At 41.8% G+C, this 18,608-nt stretch overlaps 1 protein-coding gene across 2 annotated transcripts in view; it reads right to left on the bottom strand.

The window, feature by feature from the left end:
- The window catches only part of PPP2R2A (protein phosphatase 2 regulatory subunit Balpha), a 37,896-nt gene extending 27,110 nt beyond the window's left edge, over positions 1-10,786 (bottom strand). The window contains exons 1-2 of one of the 2 annotated variants that reach the window (XM_054000647.1): positions 10,702-10,786; positions 8,136-8,210 (exon numbers count right to left, since the gene is read on the bottom strand). In XM_054000647.1, the coding sequence (XP_053856622.1) occupies positions 8,136-8,210; positions 10,702-10,708 (82 nt within the window). In that variant the 5' untranslated portion in view covers positions 10,709-10,786. Of the gene's footprint in view, positions 1-8,135; positions 8,211-8,838; positions 8,948-10,701 lie in introns of those variants that run through there. The other variant, XM_054000646.1, reaches the window with a different exon arrangement.
- Between the last annotated feature and the right edge of the window lie 7,822 nt (positions 10,787-18,608).

Below are 18,608 nucleotides of genomic sequence, written 5' to 3'. Positions count from 1 at the left end.
GTAATTATTAAAAAAAAATCCAAGTTTTTCTTTATTATCTCCATTATTTCTATATATTATTCCCTACTCAATGCACCAAGAGCAGTACCAGAAAAGTCAGGGGTTTGTTAGGCAATTCCACTGGAAAATAGCCCAAGAACTCTCAAACAAGTGTCTTTGAAAGTCATTATATCCTTATGAAAGCCAAAGCTTTATTTCAGTATGTAGTTCTTGTCCACCGGACCAATTCACTTGCAAGTTATTTGAAAATAAAGCAAGACCTTCAGACTACATTTATAAGCACTACACACAAACATAGCTCATGACTTCTCAAATCATCATTTAACAATAGCACAAATGACAGCTAAAATAACTGCTTTTAAGGATCAAAGAATGGTCACTGAAATACTTTTTGTAGTCATTGAAAAAAAAAGGAAAATACAGTTACTGACATTCAACAAACAAGAATATATTAGAAATTACACTGTATTTATCATATCTTAAATAAGCAACTATAATATAAAGTCTCAATTACCTTAACTGCTCCTGAATTCATGCAATTATCTTTTCTCAGGTTCTCAAAACCAGAGTGCCAACTGTGTAAGTTTGGAGCTCTCATTATTCCAAGAGCATTAATTTAAGAACTCCAACTGAAAATCCAAAGGGAAACATTTCCACACAAAACACCTTCTATATATTTGGGAAAATCAATCTTTCTTACAATACAACTCTTTTAAACCCACTTTTTCCTGACCCTAAAATTTTCTTCCAAAATTAGATGCAAACACAACTGCCTCAGGGGCTTCACATGTGACCTAAATATGCTCGTTCCCTTCATGGTGCTATCACTTGTGGATCGCTGAGAGGAAAATACATTTTGATAAAGAATGGCTGACCAAATTAATAGCTTCTCCTCCAGTGCCTAACCAAAGAGTGATAAGTTAGGAGAGAAAAGGGAGAAGCTTCCAGCCACTTTGGTTTCTCTCACTGGATTACAGTCGTGCAGAGAAGCCTCACATAATTGTTTTCAGTAATATCAGCACAGAGTAACAGAACCTGATGGTGGTACTTAATTTCAAAGGCAAATAAACAACTCAAAACCTTCCAGTCACTAAAGACCCCGGCAAAAGCACCCTCATGGAACACTACCTGCTGCCCAGAGCAGTGTCCCACAGCAGGCCTGTGTGGGAAGCCAGAAAGTGAGCAACACAATGTTCCATTTAAGGAAATCCTGCTACATAAAATTATTAATAAAGTGCACACACACGAGGTATCAATATTTCACCCCTTAAGACTCCTTTTTTTTGCTTTCCCCATTTTCAAAGAAGAAGGCAATGTCCCATCTATTTCCAGTTTACTGACACACTGATCTTACAAAAGCAGCATTTAGCTGGTGCATGTTGCAAGCGCATAACTGAGCTGTGGCAATATAACAAAGCTGTAATTACATGTGTTCCACTCAAGTTTAAAGCCTAGAAAACTGTCCCTGCATTGTTATTTTGACTGCAAGATCTACCACTGCTTCTTGAAAGAGATTACTCCAAATTGGTTTGGATTAATAAATACTTCCTGTCTTTATCTGCTTTCATTTTCATTGGAACAGGGTAACCGTTCACATTCACAACCTAAACATCAACCTAAGCCAAGGCTTTTTACTCCTTTCAGTAACTTCTTTGACTGGAAACCTCAGTTTCATGTGATTACTGAACACGGATTTGTGCTGCTAAACTTTTCACTCCATACTAAAAATACTGTAGACACAGTTATGGTGCTGCATACTACAGAGCATTGAAAACAGGAAAAAAGGCCTGAAAAATACCTTTAAGGCAGTTATTAAAACATCTTATATAATGAAATTATTGTGGGAGCACAGTGTTTCCTATAGATGAAAGGACCAACTGCAGCCTTAACTCGGTACCATCAGTAATTGATGTTTTTGCTCCATGAGGCACACACAGAGCAGATTTAATTGCATACACACTTTAACAGCAGCTAAAACAAAGGCAGACTAGTTCTGCAGCATTTAATGCAAGACAATATATCAATTTAGGTGGCAATGAAACCCCAAAGAAGGGATCCATTTTTCAAATCATATTAAGACTGATAAGACACAACAAGAGAAGATTATCATTTGTCAGATTATCCTTTTTAAGTGCTTTACAATAAAGCAATCAGTAATAACCCACCTCCCATTCAATTGGAATTATTTCCTACAACAACTTCAAAGAAACTAACTGCACTGATATTAACAAGCTCATTTTACTAACAGAGCTTGAAACATCACTAAACAAATCCCATTTCCATAGACTGCTTGTGTGGATACAGCAGAAACCCCACTCCATGTGTACTATAAAAAAATCTATCACAAAATAATTCTGATACTGTAACAGTGATTTTATTGCTGGCCTGCAGATAGCACATATTCAAAGTATGGATCTTGAACAGCAAAGGTTTAAAGTTCTTTTTAGCAGCTGATTTTACCCTTCACAGTAGCACAGCACTCAAGAGATCAATCAGGGTCGCGCACTGCCTTTATGTGAAGTCCTACAAAGAGACCAATCTTCTTCCAGAGTTCCTCCTGTTCTTCTGAGCCACTTGATCACTCTCCACATTGGCATAAGCACATGCAGAGTTCTGAGAATTACATCAGGGTTCAATTCAGCCAAAAAATAATCCAGTGAAAAACCACAATTTTACCAAATTTTCAGCTGGATCAGCTTCCCCAACAAGTTCACTGTCCTCTTAGGTGAACACCCATGCCAGCAGAGTGGGAAGGTGTGCCTCTTTAAGGAGAAATGCTGCCGAACACGCAGCTGTGGCCTAAATAGGCAAGTCAGGGAGAACAGAAAGAAGGCGGGGAAAAAACCCAGACAGTACAGCTTGGAACACCCAGCTTTTAAGTCTTCCTTCAGCTCTGCATCCACTGGGAGCTTTACTCTTCATTTTAGCTCTTCAAAAATACATTCTGTGAAGCTACAGCTACCACAGAACCCCATTCCTACAGTAGAAATATCCAAACGAGAAGCATTTAGGTAGCACCTATAAAATGAAAAGCTAAGAACTTTCACAAAGCTGATCCAGAGCTGTAATCCATCTGGACTGCTGCTGATAGCCTAGCTTGCACTCGTGTGCGCTGTGGAGTCTGATGGCTTGATCATTCTAGCAGTGCATTTCCAACACAAAAGCCCCTTTTAGAACTAGTTTTTAATTTAAGACAGAGATTCCAAGAACAGCAATGCCTCACAGAAGGGACAGAAAAATCCGACTGACAAGCTGAAGTGCCCCTGCTTCCAAGCAAGAAAGAGGACTGAATTACTTCTGGGGAGCTGAACAGCCACTGCCTATTTATCTGTCTGCTAAACGCTCTTTGTTTTGGGGGACTGCACACTTTAAATGCGCACTCTAGTCCATCCAGAGCAGCAGCTCCTAGAACACAGTAGCCTATTTCTCTCTCTAGATACAGACATTCTCTGAACAGCTGAAGAGCTCAAATACAGAAGCAGAATTAGGAATACTGAACAGGACTAAAACCTTGGGTCTTTTTTTCCCATCTACGGCATATTTCAAACTACCTCTTAAAAACAAACCTATTACTAGGCCTTGCTCCTTGTAAATGATGTTACCTCATGAGCATAGAGAACATAACCACAGTCCTCAAAAACCCAGATTAGCTTCCCTCCCACAACTATATCCCAATCTTTCCTCACCAATATTATTGCAACCTCACTGTCACTCTTATTCTCTGAGAGTTTTTTCTCCTCTCCAATTCCATCAATTCTCATTAAAAAAAAAAAACAACGAAAAAACCAAACCCCCCCCCCAAAAAAAAAAAAAACAACCAAAAAACCCCAAACCAAAACAACCAAAAAACCCCAGACTGTGGCACACAACTTTTTTATAGCCATCCTTATTCCTGCCTTCACTTCTCTTTACTCAGAAATAACACTTTTCATGCATTCAAGACAAACTACCATTGATGAAGCAACATCAGTCCCCATTGCTGCTCTGTAATTCTGAAACTTGTCAAAAATAAGTATCAAACTACATTTGACAGACATAACACACCTAGAACCAAACACAGAAAACATTCCCGAACCAGGGAAATGTCCAATTTTGTTTCAAACTTTTACGACACACAAGCTGGGGACAGAATTTTATCTGTTCATCATTTTCAGTCTAAAACAGACACAGCCATGTTTGGCTCTAAGAGGTGACATGAAGCAAATCACAGGTAATTAACAAAGCATCGCAGAATGGTTAAGCATTAAGTATTAAGCATAAATAAAGTCAGTAATTAGCAACCACAGCAGATATTCAGATGCTTCTTTCAGAGACAATTTGGGCATGAAACAGTTAAACAACTTGTCCAAGATGAGCAGTAATCACTCCGGGTTAAAGCTTAGGACATAAGTTCCTGGCTCCCAGCCTTGGACCTGGACTATCAGACTTTTACATATCTTTGAATTACACCTGAAAGAACATTGAGATAGAGACACTTGACTCTTCTCCTTCTGCTGAGCACTTAAACAAATTGACTAATTTTGTTCTGAAGTACAAACTCACTCAATTAAGCAAGTGTGTAGTTTTCAGAGGCAGTTTAAACTCACAACTCTTAGCTGCTCCCAACAGCAGTTGCTATTATGCCACATTCTGAAGAACAGCAAAAGAGTATAACCAACAAAACTGCTGCTGAAAATCTTTGTAATCCTTTTCTATAAGCATTCCCATAAAGGAAACTTCCACTAAGAAAACACCGGAGTATTTCTGAACAAATAAGTCTCACTTGTACCAAAACTATGATGGCACAAAAGAAAGAAATCTGTGCATTACAGACACTTTTGATAACTTGATCACTGAACTTATCACAAACAAGCACTCTGTATTCTCCACCCCAGAAGACCTGTCTATGAAACTATGAAAATATGAAACTAAGTAGGGAGGAGAGCTATTTCAGAAAGAGAGGAAGCACAAACTACAACAACCTTTGCCCTCATACAACAGACTGATAAATCACCAGAAGGCAAACTTCTGCCATCAATTAAAATTAAGGTCCCGATTTATAATGAAGCTGACACTGAGATTTCAGTTTATAAACTGATTTCTGTGCTTAACTGTGATCTGACACGGCCAGGCTACAATTTACAAGCAAGGATAAATTCCATACATACCAAAGGAAGAGATACTTCTGCTCCTCACATTCACATTTTCAGTGGAAAAGCTTTGCCACAGCAGTCACCCAGGCAGGCCCCACATACAAGTTCAGTGCCATCTTTCCCCAGGCTTTAGTGACACAATTTCCCTCCCTTCCCCTTACATGTCACTTCCATCCATCACAGAGCTTGGAAAGCCAGAAAATTAAAAACTGTGTATCAGAGTTCATGTTTCAGCCACCAAAGCCACCAAATATTGACTTTGTAACAACCAGCTAGCCTAGTCCAAGTATCTAAAGAATTATAGGTTATACATGTGATGGGAAGGCTGGAGGTCACATCTAACCTTAAATATACTGGAAGCTACATAATAGCACTCTTGACAGGCTTTTTAAAGTTGTTACAACTGTTACTGTATAAAAAGTGTTACTGTCCAAAATGTTATTCTCCATGGGCCTGTTTTATAGACAAAAACACTGTAGGGAGACCACTGGGTTTGTATCCCATTGATTAATGCAATTAAATGATGTAGTTTTCCCGGTTATCACTGCTTTAGCTTAGTTCAAGACAGCTTTCCAATGTAAATATTGCAACACTAAGTTACCAACAGGAGGAAAACAGAAAGTAAAACTCCCAATTCTTTCACATTTGTTTTCAGTGAAATTTCAGCATTCCACAATAAACTGCTATTTAGATTTTGAGCTCTGCAGCCATTCAAAAATCAGATCTTCACAGCCTTGTACTCCTGTACACAAATTGGTACTGTGTTCACCACAGGCATGACTGGAGTCCAGACCTGTTCTCTGGCAGACCAGAGTGGTTAAAGGGTCATTAAAGCTTGAGACAGTAAGAATTCCTTGAGCACCTTGGGCCTGCCCCAAGAAAGCAGAAGGAAAGGCAGGGAATAAAAAAGGTCCTCAGACTGCAGTTGGACCCACTGTCAATTTGTCACTGGGTATTCCAAAAGACCAGAAGCTGCTGCTCCAGTTGATGCAAGAGCCACACAAGGCTCTATGTCACTTCTGTGAAGCTTAAAGCCAGAAATATTGCTAGGAAATGGAAAAATGCAACCATCCTGATACATAACGCTTCCAACAGAATTACAGCAAGACACTATGATGTATAACAAGAAATCAATACAAACAACCGCTTTCACCAACTTCCAGTACAGACTGTGGGAGCCAAATACATGGGAATAGGAGAGAATTTCAGCTCAACACACTAATTACAACCAAGCCATAACATCAATAATACTTGGGATCTCTCCCTATATCAGTTTCACACCATCTTGCAGTACAATACACTTTGGACCTCAAGACTCATTCTAAGTCAGGTATAGCTGACAATGAAAATAAATTTTCACTCTTTGGGTCACAGAATCAGAAGGCTACACTGTCTATAAACCAAAAAATGGAGATTCTTACAATGTTTTAGAAACCAAGCTGCCTGGTTTGCTGAAACTGAAGCCAGTTAATTCCCTCAAAGGCTTCCCAGAAGTCCAGCCCAGGATTCCAGCAATGCTCAGTGCAGCTCCCAGCCTGGCAGGAGGCACAAGGCTGGCAAGGCACCTTTCATAACACTAAGTGCAACACTTAAAACAGCTCAGTCTGTTCTTCCTTCCTATTTCCTCGCTTCTGCATTTCCAGATCTCTGTAAAGACTACTTTTCTATACCTATATATAAGTTCATTACTACTAGAAACATATCAATGTCTATTTTAATGAAGAATTATTTGCAAGCACCATGACTTCACCACAACCACAACTTCTTCAATACTTGTATTTATTAAGAATTTAGTATGATACATAAATAAAACAAAGGTTACAGAATTTTAAATCTGTCAGGGAAAAAATTATACTGCATTTAACAGCACTTTTGAGTTCAAGCTTTAAAATCTACTTCATGAAGAATTTAAAAATAAACTTGAAACTGTTACAACTTTCTTATTTCCAAAAAACATATTTCAACTTGCAAACAACAGAAGCCTCAGTGCATCTTTTGCCACACGCTGCAGCTAATAAATAAAAACAACTCAGTTATGTTTATACTGATCTTTTCTTTTGGCCTTTGGAAGCTAATCTGAACCACATGTCAAGCAGAGAAATAATGGAATCTGTAGTTACTGCTTTTCTAAATATAACATTAATCTCACTTGTATGTCAGAGCATTCAAGATATGCAAGAAAAAGAAAAAAACCCAGGAATTACATAAGCGACAAGGCCAACTACTTGCAAAAGAAAACTTTTAACTCATGATCTTAAAAGCTGCTTTGTGCAAACAGGACTTTATGGCCAAAGAAATCCAGAAATCAGGGGACCTTTCCTCGAGAATGATCACAGAAGAGATTCTGCTATCCAGCACAGAAAAAAGTACCATTCCTCCAATGATCTGAAATCCAAGGGAAAAAAACCCCAAACAATACAGTTTTTGCAGTGAAATTCAGAGGCAGCCATCTTAGTGTAACATGACACTTGTCACTGGCAACTTGGAAAAGTTTCAAGACAATTTCCAGCATTATTTCAAACCCAAACCTGCTCCTTATGTACTAAGTAAGCATGCACAAATATTCAGATTTCTTCCACCTCTTGTTAATAGGAACTAGAAAGGTTAGGACAATTACTTTATACAGTACTTAGATCTTCAAAGTGTACAAATATTAATTCTAACAACACTTCCTTGTGGAATTTAAGTATCACATTCCCCATTTTGCAGATTAAGAAAATACACAAGTCAAAAGCCAAAAAAATCAGAAAAATTTTAACAATCTTAGAAAACAATTCCACAAAAAATAAGTTAGGAAGCCTGAACTTTTTTACAAGAGTGCTGAATGGTACTTTCAAACCACAGTTTAAACCTGAATCTGGATGTGGGAATGCACATGAAGTGTCCATTTGCTTTGCTCAATGAGCACTCAGCAGCACTGGGATATTTCACTAACTGCATCCACATCTCTCTACCTAAGGAATGGCTAAAAAGTTAGAAAACAATAAAAAATATTACTCTTACCTTCTGCTACATCATCATCTACAGCGCCTTTCACCTGAGAAAAACACCACTGAATGTCATTTCCTCCTCCAGCTCCTAAAAAATGAAAACAATTCAATAAAAACGAGCCCCCCCAAGAGCAGCAGCACAAGCACACAATGGTTTCAGATTGCACATTTCAGAGCCTGTGCACGCCCACTTCCTCAGCAGTGCCGAGGCACAATCACACACCACCCTCCCCACCTTTTTCCTTTGGATATTGTTTTTGTCAGCCTTCAATGCAGCGTTTGTCAAAAACAGGGAAGCACAAGCAGTGTAAAAGCTTCACTCACTCAAACTCGCTGGACTAAGCACCATTAACTGCGAATTTAAAATTCAAGTGCAGGTACGGCTGTGGACGAAGCTTTTTCCTACTTGAGCAGTCAGAACCCCCCAAACACACACACACACACACACAGCTTAACTATAAACTATCAGAGCTGTGCTTTTTTAGAAAATTTCAATCTCCCATCCAATACAAACCAAGCACACAATTAATTTCCTCCTTTCACAAACCCACTGCACCGACCCTATGCACTCAAGGCTAAAGAAAAAGAATTTTACCACAATTTTAGAGTCTCTTCGCAGAAGTAATGAAAGCAATTATCAGCCTAAAAAAAAAGAAAAAGCAGCAAATCCGAGCAGAAAAGCAAACAAGCAATCGGAGGGGGACAAGTTCTACTACCATAGAAAACGGATCGGAGAGAGAACTTCAGGAACATTACTGCCTCGGCTGAAGGCAGTGATTCATTTGAACCGTGCCACAAAAACACACACCAAAAATCACCACCCATTTCTTTTGCATTTCATTCTGAGCAAATCACTGCAGGGCTGAGGACATACAGGAAGAGCCAGAAATGGGCTTGCCTTGGTTGGCTTTTTCTTTTTTTTTTTGTTTCCCAAAAGCCACTGTCAAAATGGAACTTTTCCTCCACACAACTCAAACCGGCTGAGCAACAGATGGCATTTACACATTAATCCCGAGCTCTAGTAGGGCTTTGGAGATAACAAAGAATACAGGAGGAGACTCTTCCCAAGTTAAGGGGGGCAAAAAACTCAAAGAGAAGGAAGCCTGAAAATAATCTTTCCAGAAAAGATGAAGCACCTCTGAATGAGAAGTCCTGGAATAAAGTACAGTTTGCATTTTTTGCTTGCTTTAAATTCTTCCCTGAAAGATTACAGACATCCAAGCTGCATAACCTGAGGAGGTGAAGGCAAGCAACAGAACCCATTTATGCAAGGGATGGCAAAATGCTTTCCCTCCCCCCATCATTCCCCCAAAATCCTACAACCTATTTTCTTCTCTTCAACTTCTTCATTTGTCACTTAGCAGCTAGCACCATAGCAGCACTTAAAGGGAACAGCTTGGAGAGAATCACTGCTCCTGCTACTTCGAGCTAAAGTCCTCTTTTCCATACAATTTACTTGAACCAAGTTGGCACTTTTTCCCCCCATGACTAAAACGGCAAGAGGAGGGTGGAGCATGTGCATATGGTGTAGGGGGGAAAGGCAAAGCACATGCCTCACAAAGCCTCCCATGCTTTGCTCCTCCACATGCAAAGCACTGAACAGACAATTCATGTGCAGAGGAGGGGGATGAATAAATTTCCAAATGAAGAAATTGCAAGGAAAAGTAAGAGGGAAGAGATCCGTTCTGCACACACATTCCCAAGCCTACCAACAGCACTTCGGGATGTGAAATGGGGAGTAAGCAGTGGAAGGAATGGGAAAAAAACCACAGCGAAACCTGTGCTATTTAATTACGCCCTGTGCCAATTTCACTGGCATTTGCAGATGCTCAGAGGCTGCTCCCTACAGAAGGGTGCGACTGCAATCTGGACACCGCCTGCACCTGGAACCTCTCCGTGCACGGCAGCGCTTCTGAGAAATAACTACAAGCACCGACCCTAAAGCCTCAAGGGGGAAACTCTTTACCAGAGCGTGTAGTGACAGGACAAGGGGGAATGGGTTCAAACTGAAAGAGTAGGTTGAGCTGGGATATTGCGAAGTAATTCTTCTCTCTGAGGGTGGGGAGGCCCTGGCACAGGTTACCCAGAGCAGCTGTGGCTGTCCCTGGATCCCTGGAATTGTCTAAGGCCAGGCTGGACGAGGCTTAGAGCAACCTGGGATAGGTGTCCCTGCCCATACCAGGGTGTGGAACTGGATAGGTTTTAAGGTCCCTTCCCACCCAAATCATTCTATGATTCTACGAAAAGGCAGCAGACCCACCCTGCCTGCAAGCTCCTCAACTCCAAAACACAACACTTCCCGCTCCACCTTACTTCTTCCATGTTTTTTTTTTTTTTGGGTTTTTTTTTTTTTTGGGTTTTTTTTTTTTGGTTTTTTTTTTTTTTTTTTTCCCGAGAACGGAGGGAGGGAGGGGTGGGTGGGAGCAAAGCACGAATTCCCACAAGAAAAGATTAAAATAAAACACACCACAAACAGCAAGGCGCAAGCGAGTCGGAATAGCAGAGGCGGCCGGGAGCACGGGAGGCAGCGGGGAGAGCCCCCCCAGCCATGCTGGGGCAGGGGGGCAGGCTGCCCTTACCTGCCATGTTGTGCTGGCGATAGCGGCCGCGGCGGGTCGGGCGGAGCGGGCGGCGCGGGCGGGGCGGGTGGCGCGGGGCGGGCGGCGGCGGCGGGCGGCGATGGCGGCGGATGGAGGAGGCGGCGGCGGCGCGGCCGCGGCGGGGCTGGGGCGGCCCCGCTCCGGCCCCCCCGGCGGTGAGCGTCCAAAATGGCGCCGGCAGAGCTGGGGGTGACGTCAGCGTGGGGCGGGAGCGAGCCGCCCTCAGGAGGGCGGGCGGCGCCATCATGTCCGTGCCTAGCTTCGGTAAGCCCTCGTAGCGGGGGTGCTGCTCCTCAGCTCGGCATCGATCGGCCGCCCTCAGCCCAGCTTCACTCGCCCTCTTGGTGGGGCTGCCGCCCTTCAGCGCGGCATCAATCACCCCCATGGCGAGGCTGTGTCCCTCATGGCGGGGCTACCGACCCTCGCTCAGCTCGGCCCCTGCCCGCCTTCATGGAGGGGTTGCCGCCCCTCAGCCTGGCATCGATCGGCCGCCTTCATGGAGGGGCTCCGTCCCTCGTGGCGGGACTGCCGCCCCTCAGCTCGGCCCCTGCCCGCTCTCATGGAGGGGCTACCGCCCCTCGGCCCGCCATCGCCCGCTCTTAGCCCCTCTACGCTGCAGTGTCCGCCACCCACTGCCCCCCGGACTCCCCTGCAGGAAGAGCTTCTTTCCGTGACCCCTCTCCCGCAGGCTCGCCCTGTATGAAGTCGAATATCCCGAGTTGGGAGGGACACACCAGGATCATCGATCCAGCTCCTGGCCCTGCACAGATACCACAAAATCCCACTCTCCGCGTCCCTGGGAGCGTTGTTCAAACGCTCCTGGAGCTCTGGCAGCCTTGGGGCCGTGCCCATTCCCTGGGTACCTGTTCAGTAGCCCACCGCCCTCTGGGGGAAGAACATTTCCCTGATAATCCCTTCGTGTCTCTCAGAGCATCTCCCTTTCACCTGTCCTTTGATTTTGGGGGTTTTCCCCCCCTCTTCCCTTTGCTCCCTTCTGCCATTTTTCCATGCAGCAGCCACACATAACCTGTTTGCTTGCGCATTTTCCACCCCCTTGGATGCTATCCACAACGTCCAGGGCTCAGTCTCTGATTTCACTCCGTTCTCATTGCTATTCCCTGCATACACCAGCCATGCTCCTGAGCCATTTTTAGCCTCCATCCACCTTTCACACTGACAGCCAGCAAGATCCACAAAGAAAGGCTTTCAGCCGAGCCCAGCTTGGCTCAGCTCCTGCTGGCTTGGGAAGGATGGAGGCTCCTTTTTAGCTTGCTGGGTCCCAGTTACAGTCTCATCTGTAGTTAACTACAGGACTGGGATAATTAATTCAGTACAATCTTTTTAAGATCTTGTGAAAGTCATCAGTTTCCCTTAAAAAATGTTTGTGCAAACATTTTCTTCTGGGGCTGGGTAGATCTTGCTAATCCAGATTTCACTTGGAGATTCATAAGCTCATCCTGCAAACCCAGCGCTGCCACAAACTTGAAATGTGACTTGGAACAAGCTTCTAAAACCATCCCATACCGTGATTTCTGCATTTCCATCTCTAAACACCTAGGAGGATGCTTTTATAAATGAAAAGGCCATTGAATTGCTTGTCAAGTCCAGCATGAAACAGAGCTGTGGGAACTAAATACCACTAATGAACACAAAAAGACAGGCTACCACCAGAAACCCACAACTGGCCCAAATTACAAATTATTTTGGAATTCAGATTTGTCTCTGCATGCCTGATAAAAAAATTGTGCAGGCAAATTCTTTCCAAGAACGGTAACATTTGAAAGAACATTCAGCATATATGGGATATTCCAAAGAATTGCAACTTACCCAAGTTTGGAAATCTCTGTAACCAAGTGTTTTGCTTAGGTTGTTTTGAGAGCAACCCAAAACCCTAAAACCAAAACCACTGCAAGTTTGGAAACAATTACAACGAAGACAAACTCCCTGGTCCCAAACATCCCAGTCCGCATTTCCCAGAGCTCAAGAGCAAATTCACTCAATTCTACAAATTTGTGGCCATGTTTACTTGATACCAAATTCAGCATGAAAGCTGGCATTCCTCTCTTCAGAATTCCTTAAATTCTGAATTGAATTAGTAAATTAAATAAATTCTTTAAACATACACTTTTCATCCTAAGCAGAACTGTCCTGCAACTGTTTAGCAGGAAAATTTGCAAATCTAGTCCAATTCATCCATTGTCTTCCATATAATTACTGCAGAATTTGTCCTCATAGCAGAATAAGCATTAGTTCAAGAACTTTTGTTGCAAAAAAAAAATTAAATAAGGCAAGGAGACTTGCAATTAGCTCTGTAATAGAAATTAATGAAGCCTTAGTACAAAGCTTATAATTAAAATAAAATTTCTCTTAGAAAAGATTTAATATCATGGTGCTAGGAGGATGGATTGTAACTCAAACATTTCAGGTTTTTGTTGTGAACCAACAGAAAATAATGGAGCGTAATAAGTAAATAACATTAAATTACAGCCACAGCAATTAGTGAGACATCTTGGGAACCACAACCTTTGCCTGGGTGTTCACTTGCTTGGTAGTTCAGAGTGTTCACACTATGAATGGTTGGTGCAAATTAGTGTGTTCCATAGCCCTGATTCAAAGTTTGTGAGCACATACTTGGATTTTTCTGGAGCTTGAGCTTTTGTTGAGGTGCTCTGGGGAGATTGTAACTGTATGATTTTAAATTTATACACAGCCACCAACAGCATAAAGCTTTAATGAGCATTTATCTACTCCGATCATGCTTTAATGACTAATTCTTACTCTACACACAAACTCCTTCAGCTGAGCCTGAAGAAGACCTTTGGGAAGTGGGAGGAACTTACAGGAACAAGCATTTCTGGATCTATTTGCTGTGATATTTGTCAGAAAACTACATAAAGAGTGGTCAGTTCACAGCAGCCTAGACCAGGAGGTGTGGAAGTTAGAACAACCTAAAAATCAAAGTGTAACACGTGATCAGCAACCAATAAAAATATATAATAATGTAAAATGACTGATCAAACAACTGAGGCTCCAAAGAAGAGCACTATCAGCAACTCATTTTGTATCTGCTTTAGTTTTCCAGTAATCTGACCTGTTAGACAAGACTATAATGAATTACAACAATTCAGTTTAAAAATAAAGGGAGCAATTATCACCAGAATTATCATTGGAATTTAGTAATAGCTGAGCCATCTGAGGCCATGTGCAGGTTAACATCAAGGCAGTGTAATTCCCTACTCTCTTTACTTCATTCTGTTCAGCTTCAAGTGTCTCACTGAGAGGTTTCCATTGTTTTTTTGCAGAGCATTTCAGAGGATAAGAGCCTTAACTCCTAGAAAATGTTTACTAATGTTCACCCCCCATTTCCCACTCTTAATTTCACATAAACAGCTATTATCAAACCAGTGCTGAGTCACATCTTGGTGTTGCTGCAGGAAAGCTGAACAAAAAGTTAGGCAGACCCTGGTTCTGCAATGAGTCTCAGGGAAAATTACCTGTGGGACATGTCTCAGCCCATCCACTCTCCACCTCTTACATTAACCTGGCTCAGGCAGCTGGGTCCCTACTGCTGTTTGTGGTGCCAGCTGCCAGTCCAGGGCCTCTTCTATGGGCATTTAATTTGCTTTTTCTGGCTTTACTCGACCCGATTTCACCTTAACCATCTGCAAACCCTCAACTGCCAGCAGCCACAATTTTTTGGCTAAAACCAAAGTGTAAACAAAGGTTTAAGCATTTCCAGTTCCTGCCACACTGTGTCCTAAACCTGAACACCATAAAGATATTTCTTGTGCTCTATATCACTGGAGCACTTCCAAAGTCACTGGGTTTTCTTTTTGGAAAGGGAAATGTTGAAATTAAAGTTTCTTACATGACTGAGCATCTGTACTGTTGGGGAAATCATGGCATGCTTTGGGATGGAGGGGACCTTAATGACCATCTACGTCCATCCCCTGGGCATAAAATATAATCTGATCAGTTACTGGGCAGTTTAGCTTAAGTCTTATCAATGATAAAAAGTAGAAGAGGATAATACATATCTTTCAGTTCGCTTTGCAGCTGCCAGGAATTTTTTAGAGACACAGTTCCCAGAAAACCCAACCTAACAACCATCCAATGGTTCTGGAATTGAGTGCCCCAAACTACTCCTCAGTGAGCAAACCTCTGCCATGGAAACTCACTAATTCTGGTAAGAAGCAGTTTGTGTCATCCCAAAACTGTAAAGTTCATTGGATTAAAGCCCTGCTATTATAAGAGGAACACTCAGCATTTTTCCCATAAATTATTAAGACTTTTATTCTTAACTTTAACCTGATACAAGCAAACAGAAGAGCTAATTAGACTTGGAAAAACAATTCACGTGTTCATTACAATAGTAGTTTGCAAGACAGGTTTAAAACAAGTTTCAAATTTGATCTGTTTAGAGCAGGGCTAAGACACTGTTACTGAAACTACAATTTGCAACACATTACTTTAATTGATTTTTAAGCACATTTTTTAGAAGATTTATGCCCCAAATTTTATTTTAAAACAAATGTAAAAATACAGGTAAAGATAAAAGGGAAATGAAGCTTCTTGAAAAAAAGGGAAGAAGTGTTAGAGGTAGTCAGGAAGCACTTGTCTGGAGGGAAGAAAACAAGTATTTTTCAACTTGGAGGGCTTGTTAGTGATGGCAGGAGTGTCCCAATATTTTGGGGTTAAAAATTAGGAGAAGAGGGGTAAAATGAGGTTTATAGAAAAATTTCATTCTTATTTCTGTGTATTTTACTATTGGATTTTTTGTTTGTTTTGTTTTTGTGTTTTGGGTTTTTTTTACAAACTGTAGTTAGTTCTATGAAAACATGAGCCTAACCAAAAAACAAGAGAACTGATATGGGATGCTAATAATCCTATTGAAACTAAGAGTGGAGCCATAGGAGAAGAGAAGAAGTTCACATGGCATAAGGTTTAACCTTCCCTAAAAAGAAGTAGCTATAATTAAATGTTTGGTTCAGGACAACCTGGCACTTTGAGGCTTCCAACTCAGGATAATTTGGACATAACTTGGAACTCTGAAAGCTGAAACAGTAGGAAAACAACATCATCAATGAAACAAAATGAGAACAGTCATCCCAAACTACACACCATGAAGACAACACAAGGCCCTCACAAAGTGGTTTTATACTAACAAAAGTGATTAAATACTGAACTACATTGCCAGAAAATACCTACAGCACTCTTAAGAGCAGATTCCCTTCTTGGGAACAGGCTAAGTAGAGTTTCTCCCTGCTTAAGGGTAAAGGATGCTGCTTTAGTCCTTTCCAGCCCAAATTTCACCTCCCAACAGAGAAACAGATTCTGCAGTTAAGAACACAGGTTCTTTGTGCCAGTGACAAAATCAAGTTATATATACCCATACTCAGAGAATACTTTTAAAACTATTAAATTCTCCTCCTATCCAGTCTTTAGAAAGGGGATAATTAACATTTCTTGACTCTTTGAGTATGTTTAGATCAATGAAAGAATGTAACAGAAATAAAAACAATGAGAAGAAAAGGTTACCTTGGGGGGAAACCCCACCCCTTGATGCACAGCCCTATCAGATAGCATGGTGCATTGCTCAGGAGCGCAGGTAACTCTGAGATGAGAGGAGCCTCAGTCATCCCCACCACCTTTAGGAGGCACTTTACAGGAAGGACAGGAGCTAGGCTACACAACACCAAAAGCCTTGAGGAGTTTTCATTCAGGGTTGGGTTATTTTTGCTTTTTAAGCCTTCAAACTCTCATGCCCTATACACAGAAATTTTTCTTCTTTTGGGTGAAGGATTGGAGGGTTGTTGAGGGAAAAGAAGTATTAATTTTACCTTACTAATAAACCTAGGTGATCTAAATAAGTGAAAGAAAAATATCGGAGACTTTTATGAAACATTTTTGCTTAACTAAAGCAGGAAGCTGAAAAGCAAGCATGTTAAAAACACTGCTGTCCATAGGATTTCCCTGTTATTTTTAACAGTGAGCTTTAACATCTCTTTTAGATTCTTACTAAGGCAAGGTCCTTCTACGCATTTGCCACGTCTCGTCCCAACTTCACAAGAGCAGATCCCTTGCTAGCCCCGGCTAGCTCCACGAGGTGATAAGACAGCGAGAGGCACTCCCTGCTGAAGCCAGCTGGGCTTTAGAGAGTGCCTTCGTGGGTCCCTGCTGATCCCACCGGCAAGGAAGGAGGCGACACTCTTCTGGGGGTAGGGCCAAGATTTAGGAGGAGAGCCCCAGAGCCCAACAGCAGGCCAAAAGGTCCCAGAAGAGAGTGAGCTCTGGGCCTCGAGCAGGCCCTGATATAGGGTGGGCGGGGAAACCCGATCAGCCAAAGGGAGAAGACATGGGCGTGGCCCTCCGGGGGAAGGACAGCCGAGGTATCCACTTAGGAGGCAGGAGGGGAGGGACCCCAGGCCATCGTCCAGTCACCCAGCGACCCCGGCAGAAGCTTCCAGACAGAGGGGAAGGATGGACAAGTCACCTGGGAGGGCTCAGGGGCATGAGTCAGGGTTTTTGGGATTGATGGACACACAGGTGCTGATGGGAAAACCTGGGATGAACCGAAAAGGCACAAGGAGGGGAGAGAGGGATAAACCATTTTGAACATACATACAGTGGAACCTAAAAACACAACTCCACACAACAAGCAATTATTCTTCAGTAGGAACTCAGAAAAATTACATGTGTGCAGGTGTATTTCAAAAGGATGATGTAACTACAAGTCCTAGCTCAGGCCCTGTAGTTATCTTGTATGTATCACTGAAGCTGTTGTTACTAAAACACACCTAAAAAGCCGACTGATCTAAAAGGAGCAGGATCAGCTCCTTGGAATCATGTTTTTGCACTTTGAAGAAGCCTGTAATTTTAGTATAATTTTCAGTAAAAAGTTAATTGGTAGCTCTGAGTGGTGCTACAATGAACTTATCACATCAAAGATCCCACTTTGCCAGAAGAAATGCTCCTTAAAAATCCTGGATTGTGGGGAATGATGATTAAATATATAATGCTCCTTAAAAATTCTGGATTGTGGGGAATGATGATTAAATATATAATTTGGACTAAAATGTCATCTTAGGCTTTGAGCTGAGGCATTCTCACTCTTTATCCCAGGCTACAGACAATTTCAATCAGCTTGTTGTTACCAAATTCCCATGGTATTTGAAGGGTGTGAATGCACTGATATCCTAAGCCCTGGAATCACAGAAAGGCATGAGAAATTTTCAGATGATATTTTTCCAGGAGCTTTTAGCTCTTGATCCCAGGAAATATGAAAATGTGATTAAAAAAAAAAAAAAAAGGAAAGCAAAGGTATTATCTCTTTAAAACTCTGTTGATAGTAACTTACTCTAAGTAGTAACACTATCACTCTAGTGTTGCTTAAGTCATGTGTACAAAAAATGACATGTGCAGGTAACTACTATGATTAGTCATTCATTAACTTACTCCTTGGTTTAGGAATTCGTTTACCTTTTGGTTTCATTTTTCATTAACAAGAGCACCATATTTTGAGGGTATTTCTAAAGTGTTTCAAACTTATTTAAGCAAGCAAGTATATAAATCAAAATTCAAGTATTTGCAGTTGAAACATTTGTTCTGAAATGTTCTTTTCTTTCTTTGCTTTGTCCCACAGTTCTTCTGGTACCAGATTTGCAAGGACCTGAAGGTAATGCCAGGAATGAACTGAGAAGGGAAGGAAGGGAGGCCGAAATAGCAGAATTAATTGTTCCATTCACATGGCTTTTCTGCTTGGGAATAAGTTCACATTGTAAACAGGAGAGAGGTGTGGTTTGCAGATAGGACAGGAAATCCTTAGTTCTAATCCTTGCTGTGTTGTTGGTTCCCTTGGAGACCTTCAGCAAATGCGTTCTGTCCCT

This window comes from Vidua macroura, chromosome 28 (genome assembly GCF_024509145.1).
Source record: "Vidua macroura isolate BioBank_ID:100142 chromosome 28, ASM2450914v1, whole genome shotgun sequence".
NCBI lineage: Eukaryota > Metazoa > Chordata > Aves > Passeriformes > Viduidae > Vidua > Vidua macroura.
Note: the sequence above shows the minus strand (reverse complement) of the source record. Positions and strands in the feature narration are given on the sequence as shown.